This window comes from Oncorhynchus kisutch, linkage group LG7 (genome assembly GCF_002021735.2).
Source record: "Oncorhynchus kisutch isolate 150728-3 linkage group LG7, Okis_V2, whole genome shotgun sequence".
Taxonomy (NCBI): Eukaryota; Metazoa; Chordata; class Actinopteri; order Salmoniformes; family Salmonidae; genus Oncorhynchus; species Oncorhynchus kisutch.
This window is the reverse complement of record NC_034180.2, coordinates 29,455,160-29,480,384: the sequence shown is the minus strand read 5'-3', so window position 1 is coordinate 29,480,384 and position 25,225 is coordinate 29,455,160. Positions and strand designations below refer to the sequence as shown.

The 25,225-nt window shown below is 42.5% G+C and overlaps 1 protein-coding gene across 14 annotated transcripts in view; it reads right to left on the bottom strand.

The window, feature by feature from the left end:
- Window positions 1-25,225, bottom strand: part of LOC109893722 (transmembrane protein KIAA1109 homolog) — a 117,273-nt gene that overhangs the window by 78,581 nt on the left and 13,467 nt on the right. For all 14 annotated transcript variants that reach the window (XM_031828829.1, XM_031828827.1, XM_031828831.1 and 11 more), the window contains exons 3-27: window positions 24,321-24,437; window positions 20,973-21,051; window positions 20,806-20,870; window positions 20,383-20,639; window positions 20,066-20,259; window positions 19,843-19,922; window positions 19,548-19,695; window positions 19,299-19,455; window positions 19,047-19,125; window positions 18,789-18,880; window positions 18,451-18,568; window positions 9,930-10,085; window positions 9,667-9,764; window positions 9,349-9,542; window positions 7,820-7,926; window positions 7,514-7,731; window positions 7,096-7,314; window positions 6,794-6,931; window positions 4,490-4,666; window positions 4,293-4,421; window positions 4,031-4,150; window positions 1,506-1,831; window positions 1,100-1,344; window positions 671-905; window positions 7-498 (exon numbers count right to left, since the gene is read on the bottom strand). In XM_031828829.1, coding sequence (XP_031684689.1) covers window positions 7-498; window positions 671-905; window positions 1,100-1,344; window positions 1,506-1,831; window positions 4,031-4,150; window positions 4,293-4,421; window positions 4,490-4,666; window positions 6,794-6,931; window positions 7,096-7,314; window positions 7,514-7,731; window positions 7,820-7,926; window positions 9,349-9,542; window positions 9,667-9,764; window positions 9,930-10,085; window positions 18,451-18,568; window positions 18,789-18,880; window positions 19,047-19,125; window positions 19,299-19,455; window positions 19,548-19,695; window positions 19,843-19,922; window positions 20,066-20,259; window positions 20,383-20,639; window positions 20,806-20,870; window positions 20,973-21,051; window positions 24,321-24,437 — 4,240 coding nt within the window. The remainder of the gene's footprint in view (window positions 1-6; window positions 499-670; window positions 906-1,099; window positions 1,345-1,505; window positions 1,832-4,030; window positions 4,151-4,292; window positions 4,422-4,489; window positions 4,667-6,793; window positions 6,932-7,095; window positions 7,315-7,513; window positions 7,732-7,819; window positions 7,927-9,348; window positions 9,543-9,666; window positions 9,765-9,929; window positions 10,086-18,450; window positions 18,569-18,788; window positions 18,881-19,046; window positions 19,126-19,298; window positions 19,456-19,547; window positions 19,696-19,842; window positions 19,923-20,065; window positions 20,260-20,382; window positions 20,640-20,805; window positions 20,871-20,972; window positions 21,052-24,320; window positions 24,438-25,225) is intronic.

Sequence of the window (25,225 nt, the reverse complement as noted above, 5' to 3'; positions counted from 1 at the left end):
CCCAACCTGTAGTGGTCCATGTGGTAGGGCTGCTGCTGCTGGGGCTGATACTGCATCTGCTGCTGCTGCCTCCTCTTCTTCCTCCCAGGGTAGGTGCCTGGACCCTCATCTGCACTGCTGATGGGCTCAAAGTCCTCTGCTGCTGAAAAGTAAGCTTCGCTGTCAGCCACCGACATGCTGGAGTCTGCCGAGCGGTACTGGTGGAAGGTGCAGGAGTCTGCGGACGGCGTGAAGGGGAATGAGCTGTAGCTCCGGCGCGGAGAGTCCAGGGCATTCTCGTCACTACGGGAGACCTCGCTGCTGAACTGGACGCCAGCGAGGGGCGGCGGAGGCTTGTCGGTGAAGACGGCCGCCGACAGGCTCTTGGTGCTGCCTAGCCGGGCAGACTGCATGGAGGACTGGCGCTTGAGGGGCGAGCGGAGAGGGGAGCGGAGGGAGGAGCGCTCCTGGGCACTGTTGGGAGAGATTGGGGAGCCCTCAGGGACATCTGTAAGAGTACTGTGTAGAAAGAAGAAGGGGTTGAGAATACCAAGATAATGCACTTTGGAATCAACAAAAAGTCAGCTTCTTCACTCTTCGTGGGCTAGTATGGGGGCTGTTGGTCAATTGTGAATATGTGCGAGCATTGTGTATGCCTGTTGCACCCCTGGAGCACTCATCTGCTACTCACTCTGCAGTGCTTTTGCCGTTCATGGGGAACATGCGTTCCTCAGTGCTGGGTGACGGGCTGTCCCTCTCCCCGGCCAGTAGGGGCAATGCAGCGCTGGAGGAACTATTTTCCTCGGAGGAGGAGGCCGAACTGTGGGAGCGCGGAGGCACCTGGAGGCTCAGGCGTTGACCCCGCATTCCGGGATCCGGGGCCGGACTGGGGGTACAGGTGTCCTTCATCACCGCCAAACCCTTACCTATAGAAGGGAATACACACTACTGTAGGTTACGTGTGTTCCAGATACACAGATCAAAGCTTAAATGGAACAGAACAGCATCCTTGACATTTAACAATTTTCACAGTGAACCCAGATATGACCTCTGCATCGGTCTACAATCTCTATGAACTATAATCCTGTACCATTTGATAAATAAATTATAACTCCCGTACCATCGGACAGTTTGGTTGTCTCCCTGGTGACGATCCACTCTCCAGGCTGCAGCAGTGATTGGCCATAGCAAATGTCTGACTCAACGCTGGAGGAGAAGGCAGAGCTCGAGGGGGTCTTCTCCTCCAGATGGAAGAAGTCCAGGCCTGTGTTGGTGCCCCCGTAGAAACGACAGCCCCCCAGGCAGCCACACTTATTCCTGCTTCGCTTGTTACGCCCTGTCTCATCTGGCCACAGGAACCATAGACTGTGAGGAAGGGAAAGAGAGAGACAGCACACTCATGTCTCTGTGTTCTCTGTGTCTGTGACTGCTGCTGGTGGTGGCAAGACCAATTTTCTCTTGGGATCCATTTCCCCCTATTTTCTTTGGGATCAATAAAGTGTATTCATTCCTTCCTCCATTCCTACCTCTTGGTGTGAGCGTCATGGAGCTCCAGGAACTGCCTCTGCACCTCGTACTTGGCCGGGTGGTCCGCAGCCAGTGCCACGTCAGCTGTGATCAGGGCAAAGTTGACCGAGCCAGCCTCCAACCAGAAGGATCTCCGCAGTACAGGGGGCTGGCCCAGCCCTAACCCCTGACCTGGAGAGGGCCCTGGTCGGACCCCGTCTGACTGGGGCTGTTGCTGCTGCTGTTCAATGTACTGGTGGATATATACGTCCTGAACCACAGCACTGATCCCTTCTCCTACCGCCTGATTGTGCAGGTTGCAGTTGGCCAGTCGGATGGCGCCAGTCTAGGTGAAGGGAAGGCAGTGTTTTTCAACTCCTGTCCTCAAGCAGGGCTTGACATTAACTTTCTAACTTTTTTGACACTTGTCACTCTGGACAAGTAGGACAGATTTTTTTACTTGTCCAAAAGCTTACATTTTTACATCATTTTATGATTCAAGGAACCACTTTACAAAATAAAATGTATTAGTATCTTTTTTTTTACCGTAAAGAAATATACAAAAATGTAGGCTACACACTTCCTATTGGCATCTTTGCATATTCAAACCTGTCTCAAAATACAACACTGCCCCTTTAAGGCTCTCCTGGAGGATGGTTGGCCACCCTTGGTAGCCTATAAAACATTGCAACATCACAATTACAACCAAATACTTTTTTACATCGTTATAAAATAATTCCCTCCAGGGCTAGAAATTAAGTGCGTCCTGTCGTCCCTGGGATGATCAAAAATATTTATACGGTTCAAAACAGACTCTGGGACACGTCTGGGACGACAGATCCATACAAACAGTGCACATCATTTGTTTTATTTTTAAAGCAATGATGCAACAGATCAGACCGTTTAGCTTAAGATGTTGATAAAGTTTTATTTCTTTATAATATAAGCTCAACAATGTGCACATGGCTGTAGGCTATGCGCAAATATTCCAAAATGCAATTAGCGGGAAAACACGGTTCTCAAAAGCACACCGCACGCGTGAGTGGATCCATGTGACAGAGATGAAAATATCAGTTAGAAATAAAGAAAGAGGGGAGCTCTAAAGATGCATCAACTAGCATGGGTTACTAATATGACTAGGATTAGTCCTTTGGCTGCCGGACAATAAAAGAACGTTGATTTGAAAACCAATAGAACAAGAGAAAAATGCTGGTTTCAATGTGTTTACAGTGCCTTCAGAAAGTATTCACACCCCTTGACCTTTGTTGTCTTGTTGCGTTAGCCGAAATTAAAAATGTATTAAATTGGATTGAATTGTTACTGACCTACACACAATATCCATGTCAAAATGGAATTATGTTTTAAGACATTTTTACAAATTGATTCAAAATGAAAAGCTGAAATGTCTTGAGTTAATAAGTATTCAACCCCTTTTTTATGGCAAGTCTAAATAAGTTCAGGAGTAAATATTATATAAGGTTTTCCAATGCCTCACAAAGAAGGGTGACTTTAAAACAATTAAACTGTGATAGAAAATTAAAGAACATTGTAGTACTAACTTAATTGACAGAGTAAAAAAATAATAATTATCATCTAAAACATGCATCCTGTTTGCAACAAGGCACTAAAGTAATACTGTGAAAAATGTGAAAAAAGCAATGATCTTTTTGTCCTGAATACAAAGTTCTATGTTTGGGGCAAATCCAACACAACACATTACTGAGTACCACTATCCATATTTTCATATATAGTGGTGGCTGCATCATGTTATGGGTATGCTTGTAATCGTTAAGTACTGGGGAGTTTATCAGGATTTTTTTTTTTTACGGAATGGAGTTAAGCACATGCAAATCCTAGAGGAATACGTGGTTCAGTCTGCTTTCCACCAGAGACTGGGAAATTAATTAACCTTTCAGCAGGACAATAACCTAATATTTATGTAAATGAGATATTTCTGTATTTAATTTTCAATAAATTTGCTCAAATATCTCTAAACAAGTTTTCACTTTGTCATTTTGGGGTATTTTTTGTAGATGGGTGAGATTATAAATATATATATATTTTTTTAAATACATTTTGAAATTAGGCTGTAACAAAATTATGTGGAATAAGTCAAGGTGTATGAATACTTTCTGAAGGTACATTATTTATGTAATTAAAAGTCTCATTAACCTTTGGTTACATTTTCTGCCGCCTCCAGGTCAGCATCGTTTTGGACAGGTGGCTGTAATTAATATGCATATCACCTACACTTTGACATGTGAGCTTTTTTATTTATGTAGGCCTACATGAAACATTTATTTGAATATTAATCCAATGTTGGCCTCTCTGATCCAATTCTGATTGGAGTAATTGTTTGATATTGTGATTTTCGGGGGGCTATTTTTTTACTTGTCCATTTGGACAACTTAAATCTGTATTCTTCTTGTCTGACTTTTTTAAATTTATTTTTGTACTTGTCCCAGCCATGAGGATAATCGTTAATGTCGAGTCCTGTCAAGTACCCCCTAACGTTAAACATTTTGTTCTGGAGTTTAAGAATTACCTTGATGTTGGCTGCACAGCTGTGCTCCACTATGAAGAGGTCGGCCCCATCCACAGCCAGACGGGTCATGGTGTACTTGAGCTCCTCAGAAGTCCGGCAGTGTCCAGGCAGGCAGGCCATCTACAAGAGAAGAGAACAGAATAGTTACACTGGTTTATTACTGTCTTATATTTTTTACACAAATATAGAAAACCAGAAAACCAGCAGACTACAGATTCTCTAGTATGTGATTTCCATGCACGGGAAAGTGTCTAAGTGTTACCTTGGAGTCACACACACGGCGGTCCACCCCGTGCTGGCAGATGACAGAGGGCTTGGGCTGTTCCAGCTGGAACTCCCGGGAGAAGACGTGAAACATGTATGTCTCGCCCCACTCCATCACACTGGCCAGCTGAGGAACAACACATTCATTAGATATACACACAGACACACACAGAGAGAACAGCAGTGTAGACAGACCTGTGGCATGGTGACTCTCCCAGTGAGGGCCCCGGCTTGCATGTCTATGAGCCAGGCATACTCCAGGGTGTCTGTGCCTAGAGGCAGGCCCTGGGCTGAGAACATGGCGTGGGCACGCATCTGCAGACCAGACAGACTCAGGTGGCCGTCCCTCAGAACACCATCAGATGTGGGCCGCTGTGTGGATACAGGTAATAATTAGGGCTGTCAAAGTTAACGTCTTAATCACATCTCCATTTCTTCACCACACGCTTAAGCGAACGCGCTCCACACAAAACCTTTTAAGTGCAACACAACATGCTCTGTGCTGCTTACAGTGTGCACTCCATCTCTGTAGCGCTTTCCATCTCTACTGTGGTGCTTAAACATCCACTATGCACACAGCTTTGAGCAACTATTTGAAGGAAAACTTACAGAAAGTTCAACCATAAATACATTCCTAGGCCTCTCTTTAGATAACAGGAAAAGCATAATTTGTACAGAACCAGGTAGCTAGTTATGCTAATGTTAGCTAGCTAGCTAATCAATTTTTTTTTTTACAGTGCCATGGCTGATTCAACTCTAATTTCCCACAATGATTTTGATCAGAACAGGATATCAATTCCATTTAGCTAATGTTTTTGTTGTAGTTCTCAGGTCAAACTATTTAAGCAAATGGTCACACATTTTTAGTAGTAGCAGCTTGTGACTAGTTCATGTTGAAGAACATGGATAAGTAGCCTAGGTTAGATCTAATAGCTGTTTTATATATTACATGAACTCAGACCTGGCTGATCTGTTGTTATTGTCTTCTGTGGAATTGATAACATTGTTGGACAGGTTTAAAACCTTCTTTTTCCCTAAAGTCAACCCTGAATGTTTAAAAACTTGTGTGTTCATGCAAGTGTTAAATTTCAAGAACAAGATGGATTAGGCCTACTTAAACATTGGGAGCATTAATAGCTGTGGTGTAAAGTACTTAAGTAAAAATACTTTAAGGTACTGCTTAAGTCGTTTTTTGGGGTATCTGTAATATTTTTGCCAAACCTAACTTTTACTTCACTACATAACTAAAGAAAATAATGTACTTTTTACTCCATACATTTTCATTGACACCTAAAAAGTACATTGACAGGAAAATGGTCCAATTCACACACTTATCAAGAGAACATCCCTGGTCATTTAACCCTACTGGCTCTGATCTGGCGGACTCACTAAACACAAAAGCTTTGTTTGTAAATTATGTTGGAGTGTGCCCCTGCTATCCATCAATAAAAACATTTTTTAGAAAATTGTGCCGTCTGGTTTGCTTAATATAAGGAATTTGAAATTATTTATACATTTACTTTGACTTTGATATTTAAGTACATTTTAGCAATTCCATTTATTTTTGTTACTTAAGTATATTTAAAACCAAATACTTTTAGACTTTAACGCAAGTATTTTACTGGGTGACTTTTACTTGAGTCATTTTCTATTAAGGTATCTTTACTTCTTCCACCACTGGCTATATTGTATGTCAGTGACTTTTGTGTTGTTTATGTTGAAAATACCATTAAAAGGTTCTGATGAAGAGTATTTTGTGTTTATTTCCCTTACAATCAAAACAGATTGCCTATAAGTAGTTTTTGGCACATTTTAGCAAATTCAAAAATTGTGAACAATGCCATTATTTTTATTCCTTATTTTAAATCGCATTACAGTGCTAGTAATAATAATAAACTTGTTGGAGCCTAAAGACAGGTGGGATTAGCTTCCTATATGCATATACACGCATCACACAAACATCCAGACATTATGCATGCACATCTATCATACATCCATCACATGCATACAATCTTGTGAAAGCACAAAACAACCTCTTAGAATGGTTAGTTCCTACAGTTTGACAGTCAAATGGTAGTATTGTGCGATGTCCATTGCTAATAGGTAAAAAATGTCTATTTGATTCTTTGCAATTCAAATCTTCAGCCAGTTGATCCACATTCACAGTACTCTCAAAACATTGAGCCACATACCCACAACAAAAATGTTGCAGTCTATTATTCTCAGCAGAACTCAGTTCTGCAGATAATTGCATGAGGGAAGAGATTACCAACCAGGGCATTTCAGGTAAATCTCTTAGCTCTGAGGCTCCAGTAATAACAAACCCATGGCTACTGCTAAGCATACAATCATAAACCATGTTCTGTGCCATGTCTACATCAATCCAGTGCTTTTAAATCCTTGTCAACATGAACAAGTGCACCCCTTGAAGTGAAATGTGAGGGCTCTTGTATGAATGTATCACTAAAGCTCCTTTCCTTTCGATTATGATTGACTCACCTGGTAGTTGTCACTGATGAATATGTGAGCCGGTGAGAGCACAAGCTGGAGCATGGTCTCTTTGTAGCCCTTTTTCATCTCAAAACACAGCTTCTCTAGGAACCCCGAGGGGGCTTCAGGACTGTCGCTGCCGCAGTGCTGTCCAGACACACGTGGAGAGAGAGAGTTAGAAGAATGTCTGGGTTAAGGGGTATCTCCAGCACTGGTACAACTGGTACAAAGTGGTGCTGATAGACAACATAATGTGTTAGTTGCTGATAAAGATTGCTGGTTGTTGCAGGGGTAGGTGGGGATGGACTTACCATGGGCAGGCGTCCGTGCACCTTGTAGAGGTTGATGAGGACGGTGATTTCCCAGGGGCGCAGGGCCAGGGGGTGGAGAGTGGCACCATCCCTCCCGTCATCGTCCAGGCCCAGTGGAGACCAACCCAGGGTGGAGGAGGTGGACAGGGAGGACAGCACAGGGCTGGACACCACCTCCTCAAAGTCTGTGTACATGTCGTCCTCACCAAAGTAGTTCTCCTACAGAAGGGGGAGAGGGATGTGTGGAGGGTTAAATCTTGTGACATTTTCTAACCAAAGGCCTGAATCCTTGATTTGAAGAATGTACAATTTACTCAAATGTTTTCCTCAAATCTCACATTTACCCTCCCTAGGGGGTTTCTGGATGTCTATGAGTCTGCACAGTTTCCTGTGCTGTATGTTGTCTCCCTGCCTGTACCTTGATGGAGACGAGGGCCTTGAGCAGGGGCCCGTAAAGGATGATCTGGGAGTCGGGGGACATCTCTATCTCCACATGGAGCCTGTCAGGGGGCAGCTCAGAGGGATCTGTGGTCACCCTGCTGTTGTGGGCAGAGCTGCGAGGTGGTGGCGGGTGGGGCACAGACGAGTGCTCAGGGGGGCGCAAGGACGACAACATGGCATCCTCCATCTCCGACACTGCAGGGACAGAGAAACACTCACGTAGAAGTACAGAGCAGGAACATATAAACGCAAATGAAGTTAAACATCTTAGGAATCTGCTCACAGGACTGCTTGAGCTGTTTGTCTGCCTTCTGGGGGTAGATGGGGTGCCAGGTGTAATCAATGATGAGCAGGAAGTTTGGGACGGTCCAACAGTCCACCCAGCCAGCTCTGAAGCACAAGGAACAAATGGCATAGTGAAATGGTAATTACATAGTAATAATTATTTACTTTTTTATTTCTTTGGGATACAGCGAAACAAGCACCACAAAGGGCTGTGGTTGACATGAAATTTTGTCAGACGGTTATTGTATCACAGTAATTGACCGTTATTTAACATAAACGCATTTAGCATCTCCAGGCCTCCACGCATACAAGCTGCATGCACGGCTTTGGAACATCGACATTAAAAAAACTATTATAAATCAATTGAATATACACCATCACAATAACGCCATTATTTATTTTAGGTCTAAAGAAAATGTATTTCAGAAGAACAGAAAACGAGTTGGCCTACGGTATGTTATCTGGCTATGTGCCATCCCATAGGCTGTTGGTTTGTTCATTTAGCAGACAAGATCTGCTTAAAAGTCCCATGCCATTATTTTATAGGGTGAGTATTGTCAAAGTGAGACACTTTCTAAAAATGTGCTTTCCCGGAACACCTTACAGAATCATCCCATTGTCTTAACCCCCAACATGATACCATTCTAAATAGCTTAAGAACTCTACTGCACTATACAAAATAAAATACAAAATATTAAAAACAGGATGGATGACTTCTTCAAACACAAATTGTCCTGAGACCACTGTCAGTCAATACTAAAATACTAATATTTTCATATTAATTATGATACAATAAAAAATTTAAAACTATTACTATGCTATTCAAAATCAAATACAATTTCACTAATTGTAGGTTAAATCTGAATTTGTTTAAATTTAGGCTAATATACCAAAGATACTATCTTAAATCAGTATTTGTTTATAAAACATTTTCTGCCATGTGTAATTTGCAGTAGGCTATGTATTGTATAAAGGCACAATCATTATTTTAATTCAGGTTTTTTTTTTTCAGGCTTGGGCTCATATATAGGCCTATATTTATGCACAAGATCTAATATGCATATGGGTGGTTTGAATTAATCATCACCTTACAAAGCGCTGTCCATTTCGTTGTTAGGCTTTGAAACAACCATGTTTTTCACTGTTTCAACCTGTTGTTGAACTTCTTTCTTCAAATTCATCAAACACAGTAAGGTGAGTTTTAAAAGAACATACCGTTTTGATAAGTGTTTAATGTGATTTTCAATTGCATTTGCATTGCTGTCAGAGTGGTTAGAGGGACAATAGAACCCTGAGTATGAGGCCATTAGCACTCTGAGGATTGTTAGCGAGTTGGGTACCAGTAATGCGTATCCAAAGTACATAAGAGATTACTGTGTTTACTGTGGTCATGACTTCCGACTGCTGGTGTGGCGGTAATACAATCACCGCAACAGCCCTAGCACCTCTACCACACAGTTTCCTAGTAAATGATGGCTAAATACTGGTGGAATACCGTTAATTAAAGGGTTAGTGGGTCTGACTCACTCTGCGTGGGTAATGTTCCTCCAGCCGGACTTGTTGAGTTTGGGAGGGCCGCCATGGCTCTGGCCCTGGCTCTCCCCAGGCATGCACATGTCAGGTGGCAACTTGCTATTCTGGTAGTCCTTGGCCAGGGTGAGCAGTGGGTACCTGCTGGGGTGGCAGTCTGGCAGGGAGAGCCGCAAGTCTGTGTCTTCAGCCTGGGATTAACACAGAGACACAGACTTATACGTGCCCACATCGGGAAGTACTTAAGGGTACTCCTTACATGAAATGATCTTGAAATCATTAAAAATTCCATCTGCTATTAGCTACTGTACTCACCCTCAGACAGAACCTTGTATTGCAGGTGGTAGGGACATACTCATTAAAAGGCAACATGAAATCAATGTTCAAAGTCTCCCCACAAGCAGCCAGATACACTGAAAGACAAAGGGTTATACAATATCAGTAAAACGTTAATCATTTCAATTCTTATGTGCATCAAAAGTGCAGGCAAATTGTATATGTTCACTACATACAATGTTAAGTTCACTCCTTGCGAATTCTTGAGTTTGTTCATCATTTAATTCCAACAGCTGTCTCACCATTCTCCTGTTGCTTAGTGGAGCAGTCGATCCAGTTGTGCTGGTTGGCAGCCCAGAGCATTTCAAACTGGTGGAAGACAACCTTGAACTTCCAGGCGTAAGGGACAAAAGAGTAGATATCCGGAGCACCGTCACTGGCCCAGTCCCCGATCAGGTCTAGAGACGGACAAGAGCGAACCAAAGTGTCTACATTCAGCAGCGTTTGATTCAGTACAATATGTGTACATCAAATGTCTATAGTGCAATTCCATGCCAAATAAGCCCTCAATTTTCATTAACTGGGAGGAAGATTGTTTGACATGGTTTTTACATTTGTATCAACAACAAAAATGTAATGATGAAAGTGGCCATTTTATGCCCTTTTTAGACCTGGACATACCTACTGTAAGACCCTAGGCTCTGTAAACCGTGCATGATAGGCATCTTGGTGTCATTATAGTCCTTATAGTGTGCTCTAAAATATGGAGTATGTCTTGATCCTCAAATGAAATATTTCACATGAATTTATCCAACATAACATATTTTATTACTACCCTTGTAGATTTAGCTTATTTTAAGACATTGTTTGTCACAAAATACTCTACAAGTACATCACATTTCAGTGTATCCAGAGTATGCTCTTTCGTAATTCTGAAGGTATGATCAATTGATGAGGACCACCAACACAGTGAATGTGGAAAATGGATTCAAAAGGTAACTCCCTCTGCTGCTGACTTGCTGAATGTGGGATCCTAAAGGACGGCGGTGATTGGTTATTTACCTATACATTTGTATGTATAAAATAGGTCATATCATAGAAACTTCTCCGCTAGACATTATTTGGGGTGTTTTTTCAGTCTCCCTACATATTTACGAGGATGTTTCAGACAAAATTATGCACTACGGCTTTATTTTAATTTTTTCGCGCCTGCAGTATCGTCATTGGTTGACTGAACCTGCTCTCTTCCTAGAGCTGGCCGGCAAAACAAACTGAGCACGCCGCTTGGAGTTTAACAAAAGGCACCTAAAGGACTCTCAGACCATGAGAAACAAGATTCCCTAGTCTGATGAAACTCTTTGGCCTGAATTCCAAGCATCTCGTCTGGAGGAAATACCCCATCAGACCAGAGAATCTTGTTTCTCATGGTCTGAGAGTCCTTTGGGACCTTATATAGACAGTGGGACCTTATATAGACAGGTGTGTCTTTCCAAATAATGTCCAATCAATTGAATTAACCACAGGTTAATGAAGTTGTAGAAACAAAGGATGATCAATGGAAACAGGATGCACCTGAGCTCAATTTCCAATCTCATAGCAAAAGGTCTGAATATTTATGTAATTAAGGTATGTTATTTGTAATAAATTTTCAACAATCATTATGGGGTATTGTGTGTAGATTGAGGAAAGAAATATAATTTAAGAATGTTTAAATAAAGGCTGTAAAGTAACAAAATGTGGAAAAAGTCAATAGGTTTGAATACATTCCAAAGGCACTATACACACTATTTGTTTTGTATATTTTCCTTTTATGTTGCCCTAGCCCTACCACCACTCCCTTAATTGGATAAAACTAATGGACAACAACACTTGGGCTTCTACTTCCATCTTATACATACTACATACATTTGACGGACAAAATGTATTTTACTCCCATCAACCCTAATCTACCAGTTTGTTAAAACACGTATACTTGCCAACATTTGTTTAAACGATACCGCTAAAACAAATGATGCAGGGAGTTGGTGTAAGACTGAAGCTAGTTTATCCAAATACAATTCATGAATATCACAATGAATTGATAAAGAAGTCGAAGTCAGCACTTGATTGTTTTTTTAATAACACCATTATATACATATGTTCAAAAGCCAGTGGTGACCCATCATTCAGGGCAGAGCTCCACCTGTTGAGCAAAAAAATTATAAATATTTTTTTCTAAACAGGTGGAGCTCTGCCCTGAATACTGGAACGGTGTATACACACACACACACACACACACACACACACACACACTACCAGTGAAAAGTTTGGGGGGACACCTACTCAAAAAAGGTTTTGATTTTTACTATTTTCTACATTGTAGAATAATAGTGAAGACAAACTATGAAATAACACATGGAATCATTTAGTAGCCAAAAAAAGTGTTACATGTTTTATTCTTCAAAGTAGCCACCCTTTGCCTTGATGACAGCTTTGCACACTCTTGGCATTCTCTCAACCAGCTTCACCTGGAAAGCTTTCCAACAGTCTTAAAGGTGTTCCCGCATATGAAAAACAAATTATTGTCCCACTAAGCGCAAACCAGATGGGATAGCATGTCGCTGGAGAATGCTCTGGCAGCCATGGTGGTCAAGTGTGCCTTGAATACTAAATAAATCACTGACAGTGTCACCAGCAAAGCAGCCCCATACCATCACACCTCCTCCTCCATGCTTCACGGTGGGAACCACCGGGGCGGCAGGTAGCCTAGTGGTTAGAGCATTGGACTAGTAACCGAAAGGTTGCAAGATTGAATCCCCGAGCTGACAAGGTAAAAATCTGTCGTTCTGACCCTGAACAAGGCAGTAAATCCACTGTTCCTAGGCAGTCATTGTAAATAAGAATTTGTTTTTAACTGACTTAGTTAAATAAAGGTTTAACGTTTTTTTTTTTTTTTTTTAAACACACCTACAACGGTGGTTGGAACCAAAAATCTCAAATTTGGACTCATCAGACCAAAGGACAGATTTAAACCTAATATCCATTGCTCATGTTTCTTGGCCCAAGCAAGTTTCTTCTCCTTATTGGTGTCCTTTAGTAGTGGTTTCTTTGCAATCTGACCATGAAGGCCTGATTTCAAGCAGTCTCCTCTGAACAGTTGATGTTGAGATGTGTCTGTTACTTGAACCCCGTGAAGCATTTATTTGGGTTGCATATTCTGAGGCTGGTAACTCTAATGAACTTATCCTCTACAGCTAAGGTAACTCTGGTTCTTCCTTTCCTGTGGCAGTCCTTATGAGAGCCAGTTTCATCAAAGCGCTTGATGGTTTTTACGACTGCACTTGAAGAAACTTTCAAAGTGCTTGACATTTTTCCGGGTTGACTGACCATGTCTTAAAGGAATGATGGACTGTCGTTTCTCTTTGTTTATTTGAGCTGTTCTTGCCCTAATATGGACTTGGTCTTTACCAAAAAGGGATATCTTCTGTATACTACCCCTACCATGTCACAACACAACAGATTGGCACAAACGTACTAGGGAAAGAAATTCCACAAATTAACTTGTAACAAGGCACACCTGTTAATTGAAATGCAATGCAGTGACTACCTCATGAAGCTGGTTGAGAGAATGCCAAGAGTGTGCAAAGCTGTCATCAAGGCAAAGGGTGGCTACTTTGAAGAATGTCAAATATTTTTTGATTTAACACTTTTTTGGTAACTAAATGATTTCATGTGTTATTTCATAGTTTAGGTATTCACTATAATTCTACTATGTAGAAAATAGTTGATATTGCGAGGGTTAATTTGTTTGCGCAATGCACTGTCAATGTGTCAGTATATTGTGTATGTAAGTGAATCCTCATGATTGTATTTTCCTTCCTTTTTATACCACATAGGCCTAATCACTGATGTGAACTTCCTGTCTGGGTTGTTGCTGTCTCATCGTTGTCTGTGAACAGGCCTACCACTGTTGGGTCGTCAGCAAACTTAATGGTGGTGTTGGAGTCGTGTTTGGCCACGCAGTCGTGGATGAACAGGGAGTACAGGAGGAGACTAAGCACGCACCCTAGAGGGGCCCCAGTGTTGAGGATCAGCGTGGCAGATGTGTATTTGCCCACCCTACCACCTGGGGGGCGGCCCGTCAGGAAGACCAGGATCCAGCTACAGAGGGAGGTGTTTAAGTCCCAGGGTCCTTATCTTAGTGATGAGATTTTTGGGCACTATGGTGTTGAACGCTGAGCTGTAGTCAATGAACAGCATTCTCACATAGGTGTTCCTTTTTCCAGGTGGGAAAGGGCAATGAGGGCGATTTGAGATTACATCATCTGTTGGGGCAGTATGCGAATTGGAATGGGTCTAGGGTTTCCGTGATGATGGTGTTGATGTGAGCCATGTTGATGTTAGCCATGACCAGCCTTTCAAAGCACTTCATGGCTACCGACGTGAGTGCTTCGAGGAGGTAATCATTTAGGGATGTTACCTTCGCTTCCTTGGGCACAGGGACTATGGTGGTCTGTTTGAAACATGCAGCTATTACAGTGAAGACACTTGCCAGTTGGTCCGCACATGCTTTGAGTACACGTCCTGGTAATCCGTCTGGCCCCACGGCTTTGTGAATGTTGACTTGTTTAAAGGTCTTGCTCACATCGGCTACCGAGAGCGTGATCACGCAGTCATCCAGAACAGCTGGTGCTCTCATGCATGCTTCAGTGTTGCTTGCCTTGAAGCGAGCATAAAAAGTTATTAGTAGGCTGGTAGGCTCGCGTCACTGGGCAGCTCGCAGCTGGGTTTCCCTTTGTAGCCCGTAATAGTTTGCAAGCCCTGCCACATCCGACAAGCGTCAGAGCCGGTGTAGTAGGATTCAGTCTTAGTCCTCTCTAGTGCAATTAATGTATTGTGTGACGTTGTGTTGTGGCTTTGCTGGCATGCATAAAAAAAACATTTGTTTGCCCCACCAAGATTTAACATGCTAAAATCACCACTGACAACAGCTAGCAATATATACACCACAATGTTGGTTGAATGTTCCAGGCAAGTTCCAGAATCTTCTTCAGGTGGTTAACCTCTTCTTGTGTTGGGTAATGGCAGCTGTTTTTAGCAAGCTTTGGGTATGTTGGGTTTGGGGGGGCTTTGACTCTGGCTCCTTGTAGAGAACTGTCTGGTCCTTTCTGCACTCCACAACCAGGTGGACAAGCCTCTCGTACACTTTCTTCACCGCACACTGCTTCGACCTCTTTTAGAAGATTTGTGTGTACTGCAAGTCTCCTGGAAAGACATGAAGACTGATCATGAGGATGTGTAACCATACAATAGACCATGTTCGTCGGTAAACAAATAAGGGCACAGTAGACTGGTATGCGTTTTGCTTGACTTGTAGGCAGTCTAGCTGTGTATAAGCAACTACAGATGTGCTGTTGAGTAGACAAGCTAGAAGAGTATACCAACAGCCCCTCTCCCGCCTGCCACAGAACTGACTGCAAGGATAAGAAAAGTTTGAGAAGCACTTATTTTGTAGACAGTTTAGTGTATTGGTGATTTTGTTTTCTCAAGAGGGTATTGTGCTTTTATAAATACCTTTGGCTGTCCTGGCTGGTTTCAAAGTAAGATGATGTTGATCTTGAGTTTATTCCAGGCCGAAAGCTTTAATCTAAATGGGTCTACAGGTTCTGTACTACTAAAGCTGGTGTCAATGTTATTGTCATCAGTAGCAGGGTTAGTGGGTAGGACACTCAGTAGTCAGTGATTAACCAACATTTTACTACTTTTCCCCCATCAATACACACGCAAAGCAACGAACTACATCCACCCACCCCCCTCACGTCAATAGATCATGCATACTAACCTTTACACACCCACCCCCAACAGACACCAGTCAGTCAACCAGTCAGTCAAGTCCTGCATGAACAATAATACAGAGAACTACAGTAGAAGTTGTAGCCTCATTGTAAACACACAAACTATGACAACAAGACATGGACCAAGTTTATGCCTAGCTCCAGTATACTTATTTGCTCATCATGGAGTCATGAAAAGATTTAAGTTAGATTTGAGGAGACTTACACTAGCTCCTGGTGCTGATATATTTGCAGATGTTGATGGGATCGGACTCTAAATAGAACACAGTCAAGTCAGGCTCTGCGGAAGTTCTTTATCTAGCTAATGGTTCACTTACCTAACCTAAGGAAGCTGACATTAGCTTACAACGTTAAATCACATTGCCAGATAGCAGCTGCCTAATTACATTGATATGCTTTGGAATTTTTGGCCAGTGTATTATGAAAGCTAGCTAGATGTTGGTTGAGATAAACAAATTTGTTTGCTAACCAGTTAGCTTGGTAACATTTAGCTGCGTTACCTCAGCTTGACTTCTTTTCACGGGTGATGTTGGGCTGATCAGTTAGCTCCCTCTTTGAAGTGAAGGGGGAAAATCGATAGAATAGCATCACTTTTCAACATTCGACGACATGGCAACCCCATCAGTTGAGACTTCAGATCCGTCAGAAATCCTCTGGCTGAAAGTGCTGGCTACAAAACAGACATTTCTATATTTCTCACACCTCCACGGGCGGTCCTGGACATTCTGAAATCCCTAGGAATTCTGGACATTGTGGTTTGCTTACAACCAGGCAATGTAGCTGGCCCGTTTCTACCCGTCAGATGCAAAAACGCTTGTATTTGCGTGTAGTGAGGAAATAAATGTTTATTATTAATAAATATTAATGGAGCTAGTGCCTTCGGAAAGTATTCAGACCACTTGACTTATTCCACATTTTATTACGCAGCAGCCTTATTCTAAAATAGATTTTTTTAAATAAATCTCATTAATCTACACACAATACCCCATAATGACAAAGCACAAACAGGTTTTTAGAACTTTTTGCAAATGTATAAATATCACATTTCCATAAGTATTAAGACCCTTCACTCAGTACTTTGTTGAAGCACCTCTGGCAGCGATTACAGCATTGAGTCTTCTTGAGTATGACGCCACAAGCTTGGTACACCTGTATTTGGGGTGTTTCTCCCATTCTTCTCTTCAGATCCTGAAGCTCTGTCAGGTTGGATGGGAAGCGTTGCTGCACAGCTTTTTTCAGGGCTCTCCAGAGATGTTTGATCGGGTTCAAGTCCGGGCTCTTGCTGGGTCACTCAAGTACATTCAGAGACTTGTCCCAAAGCAACTCCTGTGTGGTCTTGGCTGAGAGCTTAGGGTCGTCTAAGTCTAAGGTCTCTGGAGCAGGTTTTCATGAAGGATCTCTTTGTATTTTGTGCTCCGTTCATCTTAACCTCGATCCTGACTCGACTCCAAGTCCCTGCCGCTGAAAAACATCCCCACAGCATGATGCTGCCACCCATGCTTCACCGTAGGATGGTGCCTGGTTTCCTCCAGACGTGATGCTTGGCATTCAGGCCAAAGAGCTCAATATTGGTTTCATCAGACCAGAGAATCTTGTTTCTCATAGTCTTAAGGTGCCTTTTGGCAAACTCCAAGAGGGCTGTCATGTGCCTTTTACTGAGGAGTGGCTTCCGTCTGGACACTCTAGATTAAAGGCCTGATTGGTGGAGTGCTGCAGAGATAAAATCTCCACAGAGGAACTACAGAGCTCTGTCAGAGGGACCATCCGTTTCTTGATCACCTTCCTGACCAAGGCCCTTCTCCCGAGTGTTCAGTTTGGCCAGGCGGCCAGCTCTAGGAAGACTTTTGGTGGTTCCAAACTTCTTCCATTTAAGAATGATGAAGGCCACTGTGTTTTGGGGGACCTTCAATGCTGCATAAATGTTTAAGTACCCTTCCCCAGATCTGTGCCGACACAATCCTGTCTCAGAGCTCTACAGACAATTCCTTCCAAATCATGTCCAATCAATTTAATTTACCACAGGTGGACTCTAAGCAAGTTGTAGAAACATCTCAAGGAAGATCAATGGAATTAGGATGCACCTGAGCTCAATTTCAAGTCTCATAGCAAAGAATCTGAATACTTATGTTATTAAAACAAAAAACAGAACTTATTTACATCTAAACATTTCCAAAAAACAGTTTTGGCTTTGTCATTATGGGGTAGTGTGTGTAGATTTCTGAGGAAATTGTTTTATTTAATAGATTTTAGAATAAGGCTGTAACGTAACAACATGTGGAAAAAGTAAAGGGGTCTGAATACCTATGGGTAGCCTAGTGGGGCGGCAGACAGCCTAGTGGTTCGAGTGTTGGGGCAGTAACCGAAAGGTTGCTAGATCGAATTCCTGAGCTGTTAAGGTAAAAATCTGTCATTCTACCCCTGAACAAGGCAGTTAACCCACTGTTCCTAGACCGTCATTGTAAATAAGAATTTGTTCTTAACTAACTTGACTAGTTAAAAAATAAATAAAAATACCTTCTGAAGGCACTGTATATAGTGAAATTAAGCACCGGTGAAATTTGCCTTTAAAAAGCCGACTCTGGAAATGTTACATGTTTGAAGAGTATATTGTTACAAACATTATGTCTAAAGATAAGCTAAATCCAAAAAGTGCCATTTTGAGAGATTGAGATTTTAAATAATGAATAAATTAAAGTCCGAATTTTTATTTCAGAATCTAGACATACTCCATATTTGAGAGAACAATAACACCAAGATGTCTGTATCCTGTACGGTTCACAGATCATAGGGTCTTACAATAGGCATGTATAGCTCTAAAAGTAGTATAAAATGGCCACTTAGTGATACAAATGTAAAAAGCATGTCAAAAATCCTTGTTCACAAAGAAGTAACTATGTGAGAATTGCCAGAAAAATCTCACATACCACAAATATTTTCGGACTAAACTGGTGTGGAATCGCCCTATAAACAGATTGAGAGAAGGTCTTACCAGTGAAGAAGTTTTTCTGGGCATAAATAAAGTGATAGGTGGCCTTGTACACCTCTATCTCACAGTTCCAGGACTGGGGCATGTTCCACACACTGGGATAGCTGGCAATCACATGGAACTAAGGGGAGAAGTGTCAGAGGCAACAATCATGTCAACACGCTTTCATGTTCACAAGGAGGTGCACTAACACACCTGATTTAACTCATCAAGGGCTTGGTAATTCATTTGTACACAGTTGTTTTGATTCAATCACTCATTAAAAAAATGTGTAATGGAAACTCTGGATATGGCTTGTGGCTAAATAGGACCCCTGCAGATTCCTACTGTGCTGTACTTACAGCCAGCATCTCAGCCTCCAGCAGAGTCCTGTACTGCATGCTGGTGGTGGTGTCTACATGGAGCAACTGGCCTTTGATGGTGGGAGAGTAGCCTGGGGAGAGAGGATCAAACAAATGCTCACAGCTGAAGTTCTGTGATGGTAATATTGTCATGATTAATGCATGATTTCATGGCATCGCACCGGCATCTTACCCTGTAACCATAGACACAGACATCCACTTTCTTCTAACCTCAGTTCTTTCTCACTGTCCACTCACCAGTCTCCCCCACAGTCATGGGGATGTTCACTTCCAGATAAGAGCCTGCTCCGACATTCACATGTATGGCATTGGTTTCCTAAGAGCAGGAAAATCATTAGATCACATATTTAGAGAAACACATGATCCCATTGTGAAATGGATTATAACAGTTTAGAGCTATTTAGATCTGTCTTTATCTAATACTAACAAAAAAAGAGACAGAATAGAAGAGGAGAGAAACAGAGAGTGAGAAGCCTGCTCTCCTGGTACCCTGTTTTTGGTGAAGAGCAGGTCTATGGTGGCGTCTGCGATAATGTTCATGCGGAGTTCAAAGGCCAGAATCTGTCTGGGTTTGCCGGGCTGAGCCACCTCCGTAACACCCATGGACTGGTAGTCTGCTGGTAGGAAGAACTTCCACAGGCAATCCCTGCATACAGAAATATAACCCTTAGTCATTCTATTTTTATGGTCTCTGCACACAGGAGAGAATGCTGAGTGTGCGTATGTGTGTACGTGTACCTCTGCCTGTCCGCCCAGGGCCCGTAGTTGAAGTCAGTTCCTTTCCCACAGACTATGTCCAGACCCCAGCAGGGAGGCAGATCCTGCAGTTTGGTTCCTTCTCCACATAGCTCTGGATCCCCACTCTCCTGCTCCTCTGGGACCAGGCCTGATAACACACACAAACATAAATAGTCATTCCAAAACACAAGAACATTCATGAAACCACGTCAAACCCAAATCCATGTAGAAACAGTGCCAATACAACCATATCTTACACGATTCATCACCAGAGTTCTACATACTATGGTCGTACCTGGTTCATCCTGGTAATAGTAGATGTCCACATCATTGGACTGCATGACCACAAACCCTTCTCCCATCAGTCTGGGCGGCCTATAGAGGATAACACAGAATCTCAGAATACTGCTATACCACTATTAATGTGGCTCCTAAGATGTTAAACACTTCTCGTTTTGCATGCTCGTGTAATGGGGTCAGGGATTAACTGTTTGGGATTAGATCGAAGGTCAACTCACTCATCGTTTTGCATGCCCAGGTAGCGTGGGCTGGGTACTAGCATGACACGAACATTCTCCAGAGAGCCCTTGACAATGTGCATGTACTGGTCTAGGTGGCTGGACGGGGGCTTGGTGGCATAAGTCAGAAAGGCATCCTCAAAGTTCACACATATCGTCTGGGGGAGGTGGTGGTTCCCGAATGCCAAGCGACCCTGGAGAAATACAGAGGTGATGATGAGAATTATATTATACATATGTGCACTTTCATAGAACCTAAACATTGACTTGTGTGTGGGAGTGATGTCTCATATGTAGCTAAGCTAAAGGCAACTCACAGTGCTGATGTTGACTTTGATGACGGGGATGAGGGATCTCCAAGATGACGATGGGTCTGGAGTCTCTCCTTTGATGTTAACACTGTCCAGGATCTTTTCTTGTTCCTCTCTTTCCCTTTCCTCGTCTTTTTTGGGCGGTATGAGGGTGCGGTCCAACCCAAAGGTCTCCTCTAGACGTGCATAGAGGTCTGTCCGGTTGTAAACGTGGAACTCAAATCCATTTACGGTCACGTAGAGCCTGGTCTCAGCTTTGGGGTCTGGAGAAGACAAGAACAAGGTCATCTGTAACTTTGGTCAAGAATCATGGAGAAGAGTACTCCTGAGTACAAGCTATTTGAGTTTCCTGTGGCATCCCGCCACTCCTACACCTACAGACTTGTTATCCAAATCCAAACCATTATGTCTCTCCTACAGTCCACTCACCATGCTGTTTCTGCTTAGGGTTATACATTTTCCACCAACGGAATATAAAGAAACCATCTTGTATTCTGTAACACAAAATACATTAAGTATGATAAAATAGTATTAGAATATAAGCATGTATTATCTAGAAAGCAGAACACACAACAGAATAGTGTAAAAGTAAGCACCTGATGGACATATCTTTGTTGATGAAGTACACATCCCTGAACATGACCTTCCCCGACAGCACCGAGAAAGAGAAGGAGCCTGTGGAGAGAAAGGACAGACAGTGATGCTAAAACTCAGCCAAGTAAGTCAGATTAACAACGAGTTTCAGACACGCTAACAGATTATTCACACTGAATTCCATATATTAGATCAACTGAGGGGCCAAGTCAATCAATCCCTATCCTAGTCTGCTGTTCCCACATGCTTCAAGAGGGCCACCATTGTTCCTGTTCCCAAGAAAGCTAAGGTAACTGAGCTAAACGACTATCGCCCAATAGCACTTACTTCCGTCATCATGAAGTGCTTTGAGAGACTTGTCAAGGACCATATAACCTCCACCCTACCTGACACCCAAGACCCACTCCAATTTGCTTACCGCCCCAATAGGTCCACAGACGACACAATCGCAATCATACTGCCCTAACACATCTGGACAAGAGGAATATCTAAGTAAGAATGCTGTTCATAGACTACAGCTCAGAATTTAACAACATAGTACCCTCTAAAATCGTCATTAAGCTCAAGATCCTGGGTCTCGACTAGAGGTTGACCGATTAATCAGAATGGCCGATTAATTAGGGCCGATTTCAAGATTTCGTAACGATCGGTAATCTGCGTTTTTGGACACAGATTATGGCCGATTACATTGCACTCCACGAGGAGACTGCGTGGCAGGCTGACTACCTGTTATGTGAGTGCAGCAAGGAGCCAAGGTAAGGTGCTAGCTAGCATTAAACTTATCTTATAAAAAACAATCAATCTTAACATATCTCACTAGTTAACTACACATGGTTGACGATATTAATAGTTTATCTAGCTTGTCCTGCGTTGCATATAATCGATGCGGTGCCTGTTAATTTATCATTGAATCATAGCCTACTTCGCCGAACGGGTGATTTAACAAGCGCATTCGCGAAAAAAGCACAGTCGTTGCACACCAATGTGTACCTAACCATAAACATCAATGCCTTTCTTAAAATCAATACACAAGTATATATTTTTTTACCTGCATTTTTAGTTAATATTGCCTGCTAACATGAATTTCTTTTAACTAGGGAAATTGTGTCACTTCCCTTGCGTTCTGTGAAAGCAGAGTCTGGGTTATTGCAGCAGTTTGGGCCGCCTGGCTCGTTGCGAACTGTGTGAAGACCATTTCTTCCTAACAAAGACCGTAATTAATTAGCCAGAATTTTACATATTTATGACATAACAGTGAAGGTTGTGCAATGTAACAGCAATATTTAGACTTATGGATGCCACCAGTTCGATAAAATATGGAAAGGTTCCGTATTTTACCGAAATAATAAACGTTTTGTTTTCGAAATGATAGTTCACAGATTTGACCATATTAATGACTTATGGCTCGTATTTCTGTGTGTTATCATATTATAATTAAGTCTATGATTTGATAGAGCAGTCTGACTGAGCGGTGGTAGGCAGCAGCAGGCTCGTAAGCATTCATTCAAACAGCACTTTCGTGAATTTGCAAGCAGCTCTTCAATGTGCTTCAAGCATTGCGCTGTTTATGACTTCAAGCCTATCAACTCCTGAGATTAGGCTGGCAATACTAAAGTACCTATTAGAACATCCAATAGTCAAAAAGTTTATGAAATACAAACGATAGAGAGAAATAGTCCTATAATAACTATAACCTAAAACTTCTTACCTGGGAATATTGAAGACTCATGTTAAAAGGAACCACCAGCTTTCATATGTTCTGAGCAAGGTACTTAAACGTTAGCTTTTTTACATGTGACATATTGCACTTTTACTTTCTTCTCCAACACTTTGTTTTTGCATTATTTAAACCAAATTGAACATGTTTCATTATTTGAGACTAAATAGATTTTATTGACGTATTATATTAAATTAAAATAAGTGTTAATTCAGTTTTGTTGTAATTGTCATTATTACAAATATATATATAAAAATTGTCCGATTAATCGGTATCTGCATTTCTTGGTCCTCATCGGTATCGGCTTTGAAAAATCATAATCGGTCGACGTTTAGTCTCGACCCCGCCCTGCGCAACTGGGTCCTGAACTTTCTGACGGGACGCCCCCAGGTGGTGAGGGTAGTAAACAACATCTCCACCCCGCTGATCCTCAACACTGGGGCCCCACAAGAGTGAGTTCTCAGCCCTCTCCTGTACTCCCTGTTCACCCATGACTGCGTAGCCATGCACGCCTCCAACTCAATCATCAAGTTTGCAGATGTCACTACAGTGGTAGGCTTGATTACCAACAAAGACGGCCTACAGGGAGGAGGTGAGGGCCCTCAGAGTATGGTGTCAGGAAAATAACTTCACACTCAACGTCAACAAAACAAAGGAGATGATCGTGGACTTCAGGAAACAGCAGAGGGAGCACCCCCCTATCCACATTGACGGGACAGTAGTGGAGAAGGTGGAAAGTTAAGTTCCTCGGCGTACACATCACGGACAAACTGAAATGGTCCACCCACACAGACAGCGTGGGGAAGAAGGAGCAACAGCGCCTCTTCAACCTCAGAAGGCTGAAGAAATGTGGCTTGTCACCAAAAACACTCACAAGCTTTTACAGACGCACAATCGAGAGCATCCTGTCGGGCTGTATCACCGCCTGGTATGGCAACTGCTCCGCCCACAACCGCAAGGCTCTTCAGAGGGTGGTACGGTCTGCACAACGCATCACCGGGGGCAAAAGACATGCCCTCCAGGACACCTACACCACCCGATGTTCACAAGAAGGCCAAAAACCACCCGAGCCACTACCTGTTCACCCCGCTATCATCCAGAAGGCGAGGTCAGTACAGGTGCATCAAAGCTGAGACCAAGAGACTGAAAAACAGCTTCCATCTGTCTGTTAAACAGCCATCACTAACATTGAGTGGCTGCTGCCAACATACTGACTCAAATCTCTAGCCACTTTAATAATTAAAACTTGGATGTAATAAATGTCTCACTAGTGACTTTAAACAATGCCACTTTATATAATGTTTACATACCCTACATCACTCATCTCATATGTGTATACTGTAATCTATACCATCTACCGCATCTTGCCTATGCTGTTCGGTCATCGCTCATCCATATATTTATATGTACATATCCTTATTAATTCCTTTACACTTGTGTGTATAAGGTAGTTGTGAAATTGTTAGATTACTTGTTAGATATTACTGCATGGTCGGAACTAGAAGCATTTCACTACACTCGCATTAACATCTGCTAACCATGTGTATGTGACCGATAAATGTCTGCTTCTGCAAATCTCAGGCAATTTTCACCATAACACGTCTGCAAGCTTAATTTCATTATTTGCACTCACCGATGTGAATGTAGCCATTCTTGCAGAGTCTGTTGATGATGAGGGTTAAGATGAGGCCGATGTTGCGGGAGTTGTAATAGGTCAGGTAGATGATCCATCCACAGGACAGAATGGTGGCTGGAAGAGAAAACAGAGCATTTCCTCAATCTACACACAATACCCCATAATGACAAAGTGAAAACAGGTTTAGATATTTTTTTTGCACATTTATTTTTAAAAATTCAACGTATTTACATAAGTCTTCAGACCCTTTGCTATGCTCAGGTGCATCCTGTTTCCATTGATCATCCTTGAAATGTTTCTACAACTTGATTGGAGTCCACCAGTGGTAAATTCAATTGATTGGACATGATTTGGAAGGGCACACACCTGTCTATATAAGGTCCCACATGAGATCGAAGGAATTGTCGATAGAGCTCTGAGACAGGATTGTGTCGAGGCACAGATCTGGGGAAGGGTACCAAAACAATTCTGCAGCATTGAATGTCCCCAAGAACACCAGTGGCCTCCATCATTCTTAAATGGAAGAATGGCCGCCCGGGCCAAACTGAGCAATTGGGGGGGGAAGGGCCTTGGTCAGGAAGGTGACAAAGAAGCCGATGTTCACTCTGACAGAGTTCTATAATCCCTCTGTCGAGATGGGACAACCTTCCACAAGGACAACCATCTTTGCAGCACTCCACCAATCAGGCAAGACGGAAGCCACTCTTCAGTAAAATGCACGACAGTCCGTTTGGAGTTTGCCAAAAAGCACGAAAAGGACTCTCAGACTATGAAAAACAAGATTCTCTTGTCTGATGAAACCAAGACTGAACTCTTTGGCCTGAATGCCATGCATCACGTCTGTAGGAAACCTGCACCATCCCTATGGTGAAGCACGGTGGTGGCAGCACCATGCTTGGGGA